A 13,340-nucleotide genomic window follows, 5' to 3' on the forward strand; every position below is an offset into this window, starting at 1 on the left:
TGGAAAAAGTTTAAGAAGCCCTGTTCTGTGTAATAAAAAAGTGTTGCTTTTGTTATGTTTCATTTGATATTATTTAGCATACCTAACTGTTGTGAAATTTACCATTTAAAATATACTATTGTAAAACTATCCCTCAATGATTGATTTCTCTCTTTTTTTTTTTTGGTGAGGCAATTGGGGTTAAATGACTTGCCTAGGGTCACACAGCTAATGAGTGTTAAGTGTCTGAGGCTGGGTTTGAACTCAGGTCCTCCTGACTCCAGGGCCAGTGCTCTATCCACTGTGCTACCTAGCTGCCCCACAATGATTGATTTCTAAACACAATTTCATGTAAATCACAATCATGGTATCAAAAGAATTTGGGATATATAACTTCTGTAGTCTAAATACATATCATCTTGAAAATTATTAGACAGAGCTGAAATTAAAACACGGAAAGGAAAATACAGTCATCTTTATAATGTCCTTTAACCGGATACTTCACCTCTCCCTCCTTCTGTCATAAGTTCTCAAAACTATGGTCAATTGAGCACAAGTTTTTATGGTTTCTGCTAATTAGGGAAGATTGGCAAAATACTATACCTTCTTTTTAAGAGCCATTCCAATTAAGTATAGAGAAACTCATCATCAGAGATTTAGATATGTAGTCATGAATTTTTTGCTTTATGTCAGTCCATGAAATTGGCAGAAATTCAGGATGTACTTTAGTCCTTTTTAGAGCCTTTTCACTTTGGCAGTAATGATGAGACATTAGTGAGAAAGAGGGCAGTGAATCACATAGAATTATTAAACCATCAACAAAAATGAATTTGACCATTTGAATATTACTGAAGGAATTGAGCCATATCTATATTGACATTCTTGCTGTAAATCAGAAGACACAAAGACATTACTACGAAATGAAATGAAGAATTTCTTCAGATTGACCAATATATGAGTAATATCATAATAAGAAATTTAATGAGTGTTGGTTTCATTAAACCCCCTAAACCAAAAGAAAATGTCATTGGATAGTTATTTATGTAACTTTGAAGTTACATAAAAAAACTCACAGAATTTTAAAGTTGGAAGTTTTCTCAGCAGCCATTGAAGCCAACCAACATACAAAGCAATCTTCACTCTAACTTACTTGACTCATAGTAATCCAGCCTTTGCAGGAAGATTTCTACTAGGGGAAACCAACAACTCTTTTTTTTTTTTTTTTAGTGAGGCAATTGGGGTTAAGTGACTTGCCCAGGGTCACACAGCTAGTAAGTGTTAAGTGTCTGAGGCCGGATTTGAACTCAGGTACTCCTGGCTCCAGGGCTGGTGCTCTATCCACTGCGCCACCTAGCTGCCCCAAACCAACAACTCTTGAAGCAAGCTATTCCACTTTTAGACAGGTCTAATTGCTAGAGTTTTTCCCCTCTACTGTCATTCACCCATTGTTTCCCTTTCTACTATCATGTCTCCTTTGAATCTACATTTTTTCCAGGCTAAACATACCCAATTTCTTCAATTGATCCTCATATATAAACTCAAGCTTTTATCCATCTTGGTTACCCTCCTTCAGACACTCCAGCTAATCTTAAAACATGGTGCCCAGAACTGAACACAGTACTCCAGATGAGGAATGACAAGGTAGAATATGGTAGAATTGTCATATACCTATTTCTGGAACCTTTGTTGTTGTTTAGTCATTTCAGTCATGTCAGACTCTTCATGACCCCACGTTAGGTTCTCTTGGCAGAGATACCAGAGTGGTTTGACATTTCCTTCTTTAGCTCATATTACAGATGAGGAAACTGAGGCAAACAAGTCACTTGTTCACGGCCACACAGTGAGTAAATATCTGAGGCCAGATTTGAACTCAAGAAGACGAGTCTTCCTGACTTCAGATGTGACACTCTTCCACTGAGCCATCTAACTGCCCATTTTTCCATTTGTGGAAGCAATTCCTCACTTAATAAGGCCCAATACTCTGTAAACCTTTTGGCAGTCACAGCACACTGCTGATTCACTGAGTCTGCAAGCCTCTAAAATCCTCAGATCCTTGTCAGAACAACTAAGCTTCTACCATTTCACTTTTATGGAATTGAAACCTTTTCATATATCATGATTGACATTCTTCTTACTAGATTAGCACTTACTCTGCGTCTGTGTTGAGACACTGTGCTGTGAGCTGGAGATACAAATACAAAAAGCACTCCATATTCTTAATGAGCTTATGTTCTAAAAGGAGAAGTGAGTACACGTGTAAGTATATACAAAATAACTAGAAAAGAGTTAATTAAATACAAGAGATTTGGGGAGGGAGGTCACTAGCAGTTTGGTACATAGTGAGAGACTTCATGTAGAAAAGTAGAGCTAGAGTTGAATCTTGAAGGAAGATAGGAATTCTGTTAAGAAAGTTTAATATTCATGTAAACATGTGATAATACAGAGATAAATATAATCCTAGGTAGAGCTCTGTGGGCCCAAAGGAGAGAGACAGCTCACCATACCTAGGCAACCAATTAGTCAGCAAGCACCTGTTATTTGCCAGATGCTGTGTTAAGTGTTTTGGATTCAAAGAAAGGCAGAAGGCAGTTCCTGCTCTCAAGTTCACAGTCTGGTGGGAAGACAACATGCAGAGAGTTATGTACAAAAAAAGATATAGGCAGAATAAATTGGAGATTATCAGGAGATGGATGGTACTAGCAATAAGGGGGATTGGGAAAGGCTTCTTACAAAAGGTGGGATCTTAGTTGAGACTTTAAGGAAGTTAGGTAAGCCAGGAGGCAGAAATGAAGAGGAAGACTATGAAGATATGGAGTAAAGCCAACAAAAATTCACAGTGGAATGCCTTATGTGAGGAAAAGTAAATAGGCTAGTGTCATATTTTCAAAGAGTACCTGGGGAAAAGCAGAGGGGCCAAGGCTATGGAGGCATTGAATGCCAAACAATTCTATATCAGATCTTGGAGGTAATAGGGAATCACTGGAATTGATGGAATAGGTGTATGATATGGTCAAATTTATGCTTTAGATCTATTTGATCTTCCTAGTTAAGTGCAGGATGGACTGCAGTGGGGAGAGGCTTGAGGCAGGGAAACCAACCAGAAAGCTATTGCAATAGTCTGGGCATGAGGTGATGAGGGCCTCCACCAGGCTTATGGCAGTGTCAGAGGAGAGAAGGGAACATCATAAACTAGGAATGTTAAAAGGTAAAATCAACAGAATTTGGAAAAAAATTGGATATTAGACATGCAAGAGATTGAGGAGTTGAGGATGACATCTAGGTTGTGAGCCTAACTGGAGGATGGTGGTGCCCTCAAAAGTAGTAAGGAAGTTTGGAAAAGAGGAACATTTGGAGGGAAAGAGAATAGTTTCCGTTTTGGACATGCTGAATTTAAGATGTCTACTGGATATCCAGTTTAAGGTGTTGAATAGGCAATTAGAGATGCAAATCTGGAAGTTAGGAGAGAGGTTTGGCCTGCATAAATTTAGGAATCATCAGCATAGAGCCAATAATGCAATTCATGGGAGCTGATGAGATCACCAAATGCAATAGTATAAAAGATAAAGAGAACCTAGGACAGAACCATGTGGGATATCTGCAGTTAGTAAGTATGCCTTGGCTGAAGATAGAGCAAAGAAGACTAAGAAGGAGCAATCAGATAATAGGTGGGAGAACCAGGCATGAATAAGTGTCATGAAATCCTAGAGAAAAAAGACTATCAAGGAGGAGAGAATGATTGACTGTGCCCAAGCTTGCAGATGGTCAAGAAGGATGATAGAGAAAAGGCCATTAGATTTGTCAGTTGAGCTCACTGCTAATTTTGGACAGAGCAGTTTCAGTTGAATAATGAGGTCAGAAGCCCTATCACTGAGAATTAAGAAGAGAGTGAGAAGAAAAGATTGATTGCAGATGGCCTTCTCATGGAATGTAGTCACAAAAGGGAGGAGAGATAGATAAGTAATGATAGAGAGCAAAAATGAATGAATTAAGTGAGCGTTTTTTGAAGAGGAAAGAGACAATAGGCATGCTTGTGAGAAGTAGAGAAGCAGGGGGGAGGGGAGAGAAAGAGGGAGGGAGAGAGATTGTGAGAGAGATTGTGAGAGAGAGAGAGAGAGAGAGAGAGAGAGAGAGAGAGAGAGAGAGAGAGAGAGAGAGAGAGAGATTGATTGAAGGTAAGAGAGGATGGAGTCTGCTGGGAGAGATGGTATGGAATGGAAGTACTTGGGCACATATAGAGGTTTTGCCTTGGCAAGGAAGAAGACCAGCTCTTCAATGTGAGATGAGTGAAAGAGGATATAGTGGCAGAAAGCATCTAAATCATGTGAAATAAAGAGGATGGGGCGGGGGGGGGGGGGGGCAGAGGGAGCTTTCAGTGGGAAAGCCTTAAAATTTTTAGGTGAAAAATGAAGCAGTGTCAGTGTTCCTAAGAGTATGGGAGTAGAAGGAGCTATAGGAAGCTTGAGGAAGGATTAAAAGATTTGTAAAAGCTACTGTGGTGAGTTGAATAGTGGGTGAGGTGTAAAAGGATTGTCCTGCCTTACTGTGGATGCAATTGGGAGTTTATAATGAATTTGTAGTGTACTAATCAACACAGGTTAGTGTAATTGTATTTACGTACTTCCTGGGTTTGTCTTGCCAGATGAAACTCCCAAGTATTTTATATTGTCTACAGTTATTTTAAGTGGAATTTCTCTTTCTATCTATTGCTGCTGGACTTTGTTGGTAATATATAGAAATGGTGAGGATTTATGTGGGCTTATTTTATATCCTGAAGCTTTGTTGAAGTTGTTAATTATTACAGCTAGTTTTTTAGTTAATTCTTCAGAATTGTCTAAGTAAATCATCATGTCATCTGCAAAGAGTGATAGTTTTGTTTCCTCTTTATTCTAATTCCTTCAATTTCTTTTACTTCTTTTATTGCTATACCTAGCATTTCTAGTACAATATTGAATGATAGTCGTGATAATGGGCATCCTCACTTCACCCCTTATCTTATTGGGAAGGCTTCTAGCTTATCCCAATTACAGATAATAATTGCTGATGGTTTTAGATAGATATTACTTATCATTTTAAGAAAGGGTCCATTTATTCCTATGCTTTCTTTTTTTTCTTTTTTTTTTGGCGGGGCAATGAGGGTTAAGTGACTTGTCCAGGGTCACACAGCTAGTAAGTGTCAAGTGTCTGAGGCCGGATTTGAACGCAGAAACTCCTGAATCCAGGGCCGGTGCTTTATACACTGCGCCACCTAGCTGCCCCTATTCCTATGTTTTCTAATGTTTTAAATAAGAGTGTTGTACTTTGTCAAAAAGCCTTTTCTGCATCTATTGACATAATATGATTTTTGTTGTTTTTGTTACTGATGTGGTCAATAGTTTTCATAATATTAAACCAGCCCTGCATTCCTGGTATAAATCTCACCTGTTCATAATGTATGCTCTTTGTGATATACTGCTGTAATCTCCTTGATAATTTTTATTTACAATTTTTGCATCAATATTCATTAGGTAAATTGACCTGTAGTTTTCCTTCTTTGTTTTTGGTCTTTCTGGTTTAGGTATCTGCACCATATTTGTGGTGGAATTTGGTAGAACTCCTTTGCCTATTTTCTCAAATATCACATGGAAATTAAGTGTTCTTTAAATGTTTGGTAGAATTCACTTGTGATTCCATCTGGTCCTGCTGATTTTTACTTAGGGAGGTCACTGATGGCTTGTTCAATTTCTTTTTCTAAGACAGAGTTACTTAAGTCTTTTATTTCTTTTTCTATTAATATGGGCAATTTATGTTTTTGTAAATATTCATCCATTTCACTTAGGTTATTAGATTATTGGCATTGGGTAAAAGAGCTCCTAACAATTGTTTTAATTTCATCTTCATTAATGGTGAATTCACCCTTTTTCTTTTTGATACTAATAATTTGGTTTTCTTCTTTAAAAAAAATCAAATTAACCAATGGTTTATCTATTTGTACCCCCTCACCCCAGCTCCTACTTGTATTCATTAGTTCAATGATTTTTTGATGTTCAGTTTTATTAATCTTCCCTTTAATTTTCAGGATTTCCAAATTGAGGACTTTTAATTTGTTCTATAATTTTTTAATTGCAATCCTAATTCATTGATCTACTCTTTCTCTAGTTTATTTATGTAAGCATTTAGCAATATAAATTTTCCCCTCGGTTATTTCTTCAGTTGAATCCCATAAATTTTGGTATGTTGTCTCATTGTTATTCTCTTTGATGAAATTATTGTTTCTATGATTTGTTCTTTGACCCACTCATTCTTTAGGATTAGTTTATTTAGATTTCTTTTTTTTTCCCCTGCGAAAATGAGGGTTAAGTTACTTGACCAGGGTCACACAGGTAGTAAGTGTCAAGTGTCTGAGGCTAAATTTGAACTCAGGTCCTCCTGAATCCAGGGCCAGTGCTTTATCCACTGCCCCACCTAGCTGCCCCCTCAAATTTTTTGTGGGGCAATGGGGGTTAAGTGACTTGCCCAAGGTCACACAGCTAGTAAGTGTCAAGTGTCTGAGGCTGGATTTGAACTGAGGTACTCCTGCAGGGCCGGTGCTTTATCTACTGTACCACCTAGCTGCCCCCTCAATTAATTTTTCATCTATGTTCTCACAGCTCTTTTTTGAATGTAATTTTTATTGCATTATGATGTGAAAGGAATGCATTTAATATTTCTGCTTTTCTGCATTTGACTCTGAGGTTTTTAATGCCCTAATACATAGTCAAATATTTGTGTTGGTGCCATGTACCACTGAGAAAAATATATATGCCTTTCTTTCCCATTCAGTTTTCTCCAGAGGTCTATCATACGCTAAAATTTTGTTCACCCCCTTTACTTCTTGTTTATTTTTTTGTTAGATTTATCTAGTCCTTAGGGAGGAAAGTTGATGTCCCCCATTAGCGTAGTTTTATAGTCTATTTCCTCTTATAACTTATTTAACTTTTCCTTAAGAATTCATATGCCAAACCATTTGGTGCATATATGTTTAGCATTGATAGTTACTGTCTATGGTACCTTTTGGCAAAATGCAGTTTCTCTGCTTATTTGGATCTATTTTTTGCTTTTTCTTTGTCTGAGATGATGATTTCTACCCCTGCTTTTTTTTTTTTTTAAACTTCTGCCAAAGCATAATAGGTTTTGCTCCAGCTTACTCTTTGTGTGTCTCTACTTCAAGTGTGTTTCTTGTAAACAACAGATTGTAGGATTCTGGATTTTGATTCACTCTGTTATCTACTTCTGTTTTAATGGGTGAATTCATTCCAGCCACACTCACAGTTATGATTCCTAACGGTGTATTTCCCTCTTTCCTGTTCCTCCCCCTCTTCCCCCACTTATTTTTCTTTCTCTCTTCTTTCACTCTGTCTCTCCTCAAAAATGTTTTCCTTCTGACCACTGCCTCCCACATTCCATACTCCCTTCTATCGGCTTCATCCCCCTTTCTCTTTTCCCCTCTTTTCATACTTTACTATAGGATAAGATAGATTTTAATACCCAACTGAGTGTGTATGTTAATTCCTCTTTGAGCCATTTCTGATGAGACTAAGGTTCAAGTGTTGCCTACTACCCCTCCATTTTCCTGACCACTATAAAAGCTCTTTTGTGCATGTTTTACAATGAGGTAATTTTCCCCATTGTTCCCCTCTGCCTTCCCTCTTTGCCCAGTGCATCCCTCTTTCTCACTGCTTTATTTTTTTGGATATCATCCTATCATAGTCAAATGATATCTATGCCCTCTGTCTGTGTATACTCCCTAACTTCCCTAATAATGATAGTGTTCTTAGAAGCTAAAATTATCATCTTCCCATGAAGGAATATAAACAGGTTAACCTCATTAAATTCTTATGATTTATCTTTGTTTACCATTTTATGTTCATCTTGAGTTTTGTATATGATAGTCAGATTTTCTATTCTGCTCTGGTCTTTTCATGTGGAATGACTGAACATCCTCTATTTCATTAAATATCCATTTCTCCCTGGAAGGAATATACTGTTTTGCTGGGTAGGTGATTCTTGGTTGTAATCCTAGTTCTTTTGCTTTTTGGAATATCATATTCTAAGCCCTCCAATCCTTTGATATAGAAGGTGCTAAATCTTATTATGTTATCCTGACTGTGCTTCCATGATATTTGAATGATTTCTTTTCAGCTGCTTACAGTGTTTTTGACTTAGGAGCTCTGGAATTTGGCTATACTATTACTGGTAATTTTCATTTTGGGATTTCTTTCAGGAGGTAATTAATGGGTTTTACATGTGACCTTGGGCAAGTCACTTAACCCCAATTGCCTCACCCCACCCCCCCAAAAAAAAAAATCTATTTTACCCCCTGAGTCTAGGATAACAGGGCAGTTTTACTTGACAATTTCTTGAAAGATGATGTCTAGGCTCTTTCTTTGATTATGGTTTTCTGGTAGCCCAATAATTTTAAAATTATCATTCCTTAGTCTATTTTCTAGGTAAATAGTTTTTCCAATGAGATATTTCACATTTTCTTCTATTTTTTCATTCTTTTGATTTTGTTTTATTGTTTCTTGATGTCTCATAAAGTCATGAGCTTCCCGATTCAGATTTTTAAGGAATTATTTTCTTCAGTAAGCTTTTATACCTCTTTTTCCATTTGGCCTATTCTGCTTTTTTAAAGTTTTTTTTTTCTCCTTTTGTGAATTTTTGTGCCTGTTTTTTTTTTTTGTGTGTGTGTTTGTGTTTTTTTGTGGGGCAGTGAGGGTTAAATGACTTATCCAAAGTCCCACAGCTAGTAAGTGTCAAGTGTCTTAGGTTGGATTTGAACTCAGGTCTTCCTGAATCCAGGCCCGGTGCTTTATCCACTGTGCTGCCTAGCTGCCCCACCTGGATTTTTGTTTTTGTTTTTAACATTAGATCATTTCTTTTGTTTTTATGTTTTTGTTTTGGGGGGTTTTTTGTTTTTGTTTTTTGTGAGGCAATTAGGGTTAAGTGACTTGCCCAGGGTCACACAGCTAGTAAGTATTAAGTGTCTGAGCTGGATTTGAACTCGGGTACTCCTGACTCCAGGGCCGGTGCTCTATCCGCTGCTGCGCCACCTAGAGATCATTTCTTTTTAAAGGTATTTTCTTCAGCATTGTTTTTTTGTGCCCCTTTCACCAATCTGTTGATTCATTTTTCCATAAGATTTTCTTGCATCACCTTTCTTTTCCCAATTTTTCCTTTACTTCTCTTATTTGATTTTTAAAATCTTTTTGAACTCCTCCAAGCCCTGAGACCAATTCATATTTTTTTGGAAGCTTTTCATGTAGCTCCTTAGATTTAGATTTCTTCTAAGTCTGTGTTTTAATCTTCCCTGTCACCATAATAACTTTGTATGGTCAGGTACTTTTTTGTAGTTTGTTCATGTTTCCAGCTTATTTCTTGAGTTTAAACTTTGTGTTAAAGTTGGGCTCTGCTCCTGGGGTGGTGGGGACATTGTCCTAAGCTTCAGATTTTTTTGTGCTGCTATTTTCTCATCTAGTTCTGGGGGTCTGTAAGGATTCAGTTCTTCCAAGGTCATATGATCTAAAGAGAGGTATGGTCACTGCTCTCCTGGCCTGTACTTTGGTCTGTGAACAACTACAAATACCCTGTAACCAGGGTTCCTACTTCTGCTTGTGCTCCTCCTTGTCCTGAGATTGCAATCGATTACTATGTACGTGCAATGCACCTTTGTCCCAGTGCCAGGAAAGGGCCCTCTTTAATTTCCTTCTGACCCCCTTACCTAGTCTGTGGGCTAAGAACTCTGGGAGCTGCTGCCACTGATTTAGTCACCCCCAACACCTACTGCTAGCTTGCGTTGGCATGGCCTGGATTGGAAGGTCATTCTCATTCCAGTGGGACACACATTTCTTGCTGATCTTCAAAGTTATTTTTGGCTGTCAAATTGTTTCACTCCATCTTTGGCTCTGACACTCCAGAATTAGTTTTGAGGAATTACTTTAAGGTTGTTTGGAGGGGAATTTGGGAGAGCTCAGGTGAGTCCCTGCCTTTACTCAGCCGCCTTAGCTCTTTCTATCTGGATATTGTTTTCTTATTCATTTCTTGAAGAAAGTATTCATATTGTGCCATTGTTCCTCCCTTTGATATCCTTAAAGTAATTTGTGCAGTTTCTCTTTTGCCATCATCTGTATCTATGTTGTATTTTATGCTTCACCTGTGTACATTATTTTGTCTTTATACTTTCAGTGCTGAGCACAGTGCCTTACACATAATAGTCTTTTTATAAATGCTTCTTGGATTGGAGTAGAACTAAGTCTTTTCCAGTAAAAGCCTTAGGTCTAGTTCATATGAACTGTTGTCCACAGTACTGGCATAGTTCCTTGAACATAGAAGCATAAGGCTTCTGTCTAGTCTACAAACTTTTGGCTTAGCCTACAAAAGCTAGAAGCAAGATAGAACAAAAGATGAACACCTTCCCCAAAATGGCATCATCCTATTCAAATAGTGTCAACGGTGCCAAAATTTAAAATGAGCTGTTCTAATGCTAAGGACAAGAGAAGAGATTTTATTTTATCTTTTAATTAGGGAACAGAGGAGGTTCAAAGATGGGCTAGGATTAATGCAGGGTAGATAGATGAAGATAAACAATGAGAAGACAGGGTTTCTCAGTTCATTCTTTGCTGTTATTCTACTAAATAGAACATGTTTTGGAATAGGAAAAAAAGGGTTAATAGAGAATTGACTCCCCCTCCCTCAAATGGGGAGATAGTAGAAACTAAATCCAAAGTCACCAGGCCCAGAAGAACTCCATCCCATGCATGCTATTGAAAGGACTAGTGAATGTGATTACTTAGCCACTATTAATTATCTTTGAAAAACAGGAGTGAATAAGACACAAGCCACAGAACTAGAAAAAGACAATATGCACAAAAGGGAGGAAAGTGAAATCTTAATCTATAGGTCCTGTGTTCGAGTCCTAGAAAAAATTCTAAGACCTATTTAAAAAAATGATTAATAAATACTTAGGGGGGCAGCTAGGTGGTGCAGTGGTTAAAGCACTGTCCCTGGATCCAGGAGTACCTGAATTCAAATCCAGCCTCAGACACTTAACACTTACTAGCTGTGTGACCCTGGGCAAGTCACTTAACCCCCATTGCCCCACAGAAAACAAAAACAAAAACAAAAATAAATAAATACTTAGGAGAGGAATCAGTAATCGCAAAGGGCCAATACAGGATCCTCAAAAACAGGTCAAAGCAGACTAGCTTAATTTTCTTTCATTCAAAACTAGTATTTATTAAGCATATGCTGTGAGCCAAGAACTAGCTACTGGAGATACAGAGATACAATGGAAACAATCTTCCTGTTTATGCTATTTCTTCTCAAAAGAATAAGCATTTAACAAATGCTTGTTGAATTTTGATTGTTTTGTAATGGAGTAATGAATGCAACAAAATTGGGTATTTTTCAAAAAGTGAGAACCTACATTTTTGCAAGATATGTTATTTGAGAATATTATTTATGGAGGCTTTTAAAGGAAGCAGGCAAATATTTAATTACTTAAAGTAAACTTTTGAGTGCTCATAGGTTAGCAATAGTTACAAAATATAGATCCCCAAATTGAAGCAAGAATGCAACAAATAAACATATGAAAGTAATCCCATATTGAAGGAAAATGCAACTCAGAATTTCATGATGAATCAGATTCTTGGAAGCCTTTTCTATTCTTCCCCAGAGTCTGTCAATAGAGGGACACACGAATGGATGTGGTTTCCAGAGTTTCAGCAGTAACATCTGCTGCATAGCAGCCCAGTTTTGAGCACATCTAAGGAAACATCTGTAAATATTGCCTGGGAACAGTTTTCTCTCTTAATTTTTTTTTGTTTTTAGGGTGTATATTAGCATATTTGTTCTATTAGCTATGGTAATATACAGCAACATTTTGTGGGTGATGATGATATTTCCTTAATATAACACCAAGAATTTCTAGGACCCAGAGGAAATAATGATGATCATGATATTATTAACCAACACTAATCTAGTGCTTTATAATTTTTCATCATCACAGTAACTCATGGCCAGAAATCAGCTCCCCATTGCTCTACTGTTAGATTAGCAGCATGCATAGAATATTGCACATATTTTGTATAACTTCAAGAAAAGACAAATCTATACATTCTCTCTCAAGGCCCTGTCCCTAATTACACAAATTATTCCTCATTTAATTATAATAACTGTCTTATGAGATAGGTGGTATTATTAGGATTCAAACCCAAGTTCTCAGCATCAAAATTGAATGGCTTTCTTTCCATTAGATGCTACCCTATCAAACCATGGATCATCAGCTATCTCTCTCTGTCCTCTGGAATAGGGCTGAATTCTGTTGTTGCAGGAATTGCTGATGGAATAAAAGAATGCCAACTTACCCCTTCCATCCCCACATCCCCATTTCCAATACTCTTTCCCCACATACACACTACCATGAAGGTTGGTATAATAAGAAAACATAAGATAAAGTTGGATAGCAGGGCAGTAAATGGAATCAGAAATTATCTCTTGTATAATGTGGGGCTTGAGCTGAATCTTGAAGGAAGCCAGGGTCACTAAGAGATGGAGGTGAAGAAGGAGAACCTTTCAGGCAGAGGGTCAGTCATTGCAAAGGTTCCAAGTTGGAAGATGAAATTTTATGTAGAGGGAGAGCAAGTAGACTGTTAGGCTGGATTGTAGGGAGTGGAGAGGGGAATAATGTGTAAGAAGAGTGGAGAGGTAGGAAAGAGCCAGAATGTGAAGATCTTTTAATGCCAAACAGAGAAGTTTGTATTTATATTAAGGAACTTCCTGAATGTTGCAATGGGGACCAGGGGGTAGGTAGTAATCATTAAACTTTATAAAAGATCAGTTTAGAAAATTTTTTTTAAATGTCATTTGGCTTCATTTTTTGCAAGCAAGTAAAAGCTACCTAAAACTGAATAATTAAGGTATAATTGGGCAGATAACATTATTAGAATTAGATTTTTATTGAGTGATATGATAGGTTATATCATATATATATAACTTATTGCTAGATTTAATATTTATAACTTTTGTGAAAAAGTCTATGGGTATTAGAAAACTAAGAATCAAATCTGCATATTTGGCCACATTAGACATACAAGTATAATTTTTCTGTAGCAACAGATTGTGTTTTATTATTGTTTTGTACAATTGGATTCATCTGTTATTTGTGTCAGGGAATAGTAGAAACAAATGGGAGGGTCCATGGAGCACATTAGTCAATGCTGAATTGGGAGTATTTACAGATTTCTTTCATTTTGTAGGTGGGACTCTTTCCTGGTCACTGTGTCGAGTTAATTAACCAAAAAGTTCCTCAGTCAGTGACAAACTCAGTGCCAAAACCAGGTAAGACC

General features: G+C 37.2%; 1 protein-coding gene across 8 annotated transcripts in view; it reads left to right on the top strand.

The window, feature by feature from the left end:
* ARHGAP32 (Rho GTPase activating protein 32) overlaps positions 1-13,340 on the top strand; it is a 363,679-nt gene that overhangs the window by 240,439 nt on the left and 109,900 nt on the right. For all 8 annotated transcript variants that reach the window (XM_043990499.1, XM_043990500.1, XM_043990501.1 and 5 more), the window contains one exon: positions 13,251-13,332. In XM_043990499.1, the coding sequence (XP_043846434.1) occupies positions 13,251-13,332 (82 nt within the window). The remainder of the gene's footprint in view (positions 1-13,250; positions 13,333-13,340) is intronic.

This window comes from Dromiciops gliroides, chromosome 3 (genome assembly GCF_019393635.1).
Source record: "Dromiciops gliroides isolate mDroGli1 chromosome 3, mDroGli1.pri, whole genome shotgun sequence".
NCBI classification, from domain to species: domain Eukaryota; kingdom Metazoa; phylum Chordata; class Mammalia; order Microbiotheria; family Microbiotheriidae; genus Dromiciops; species Dromiciops gliroides.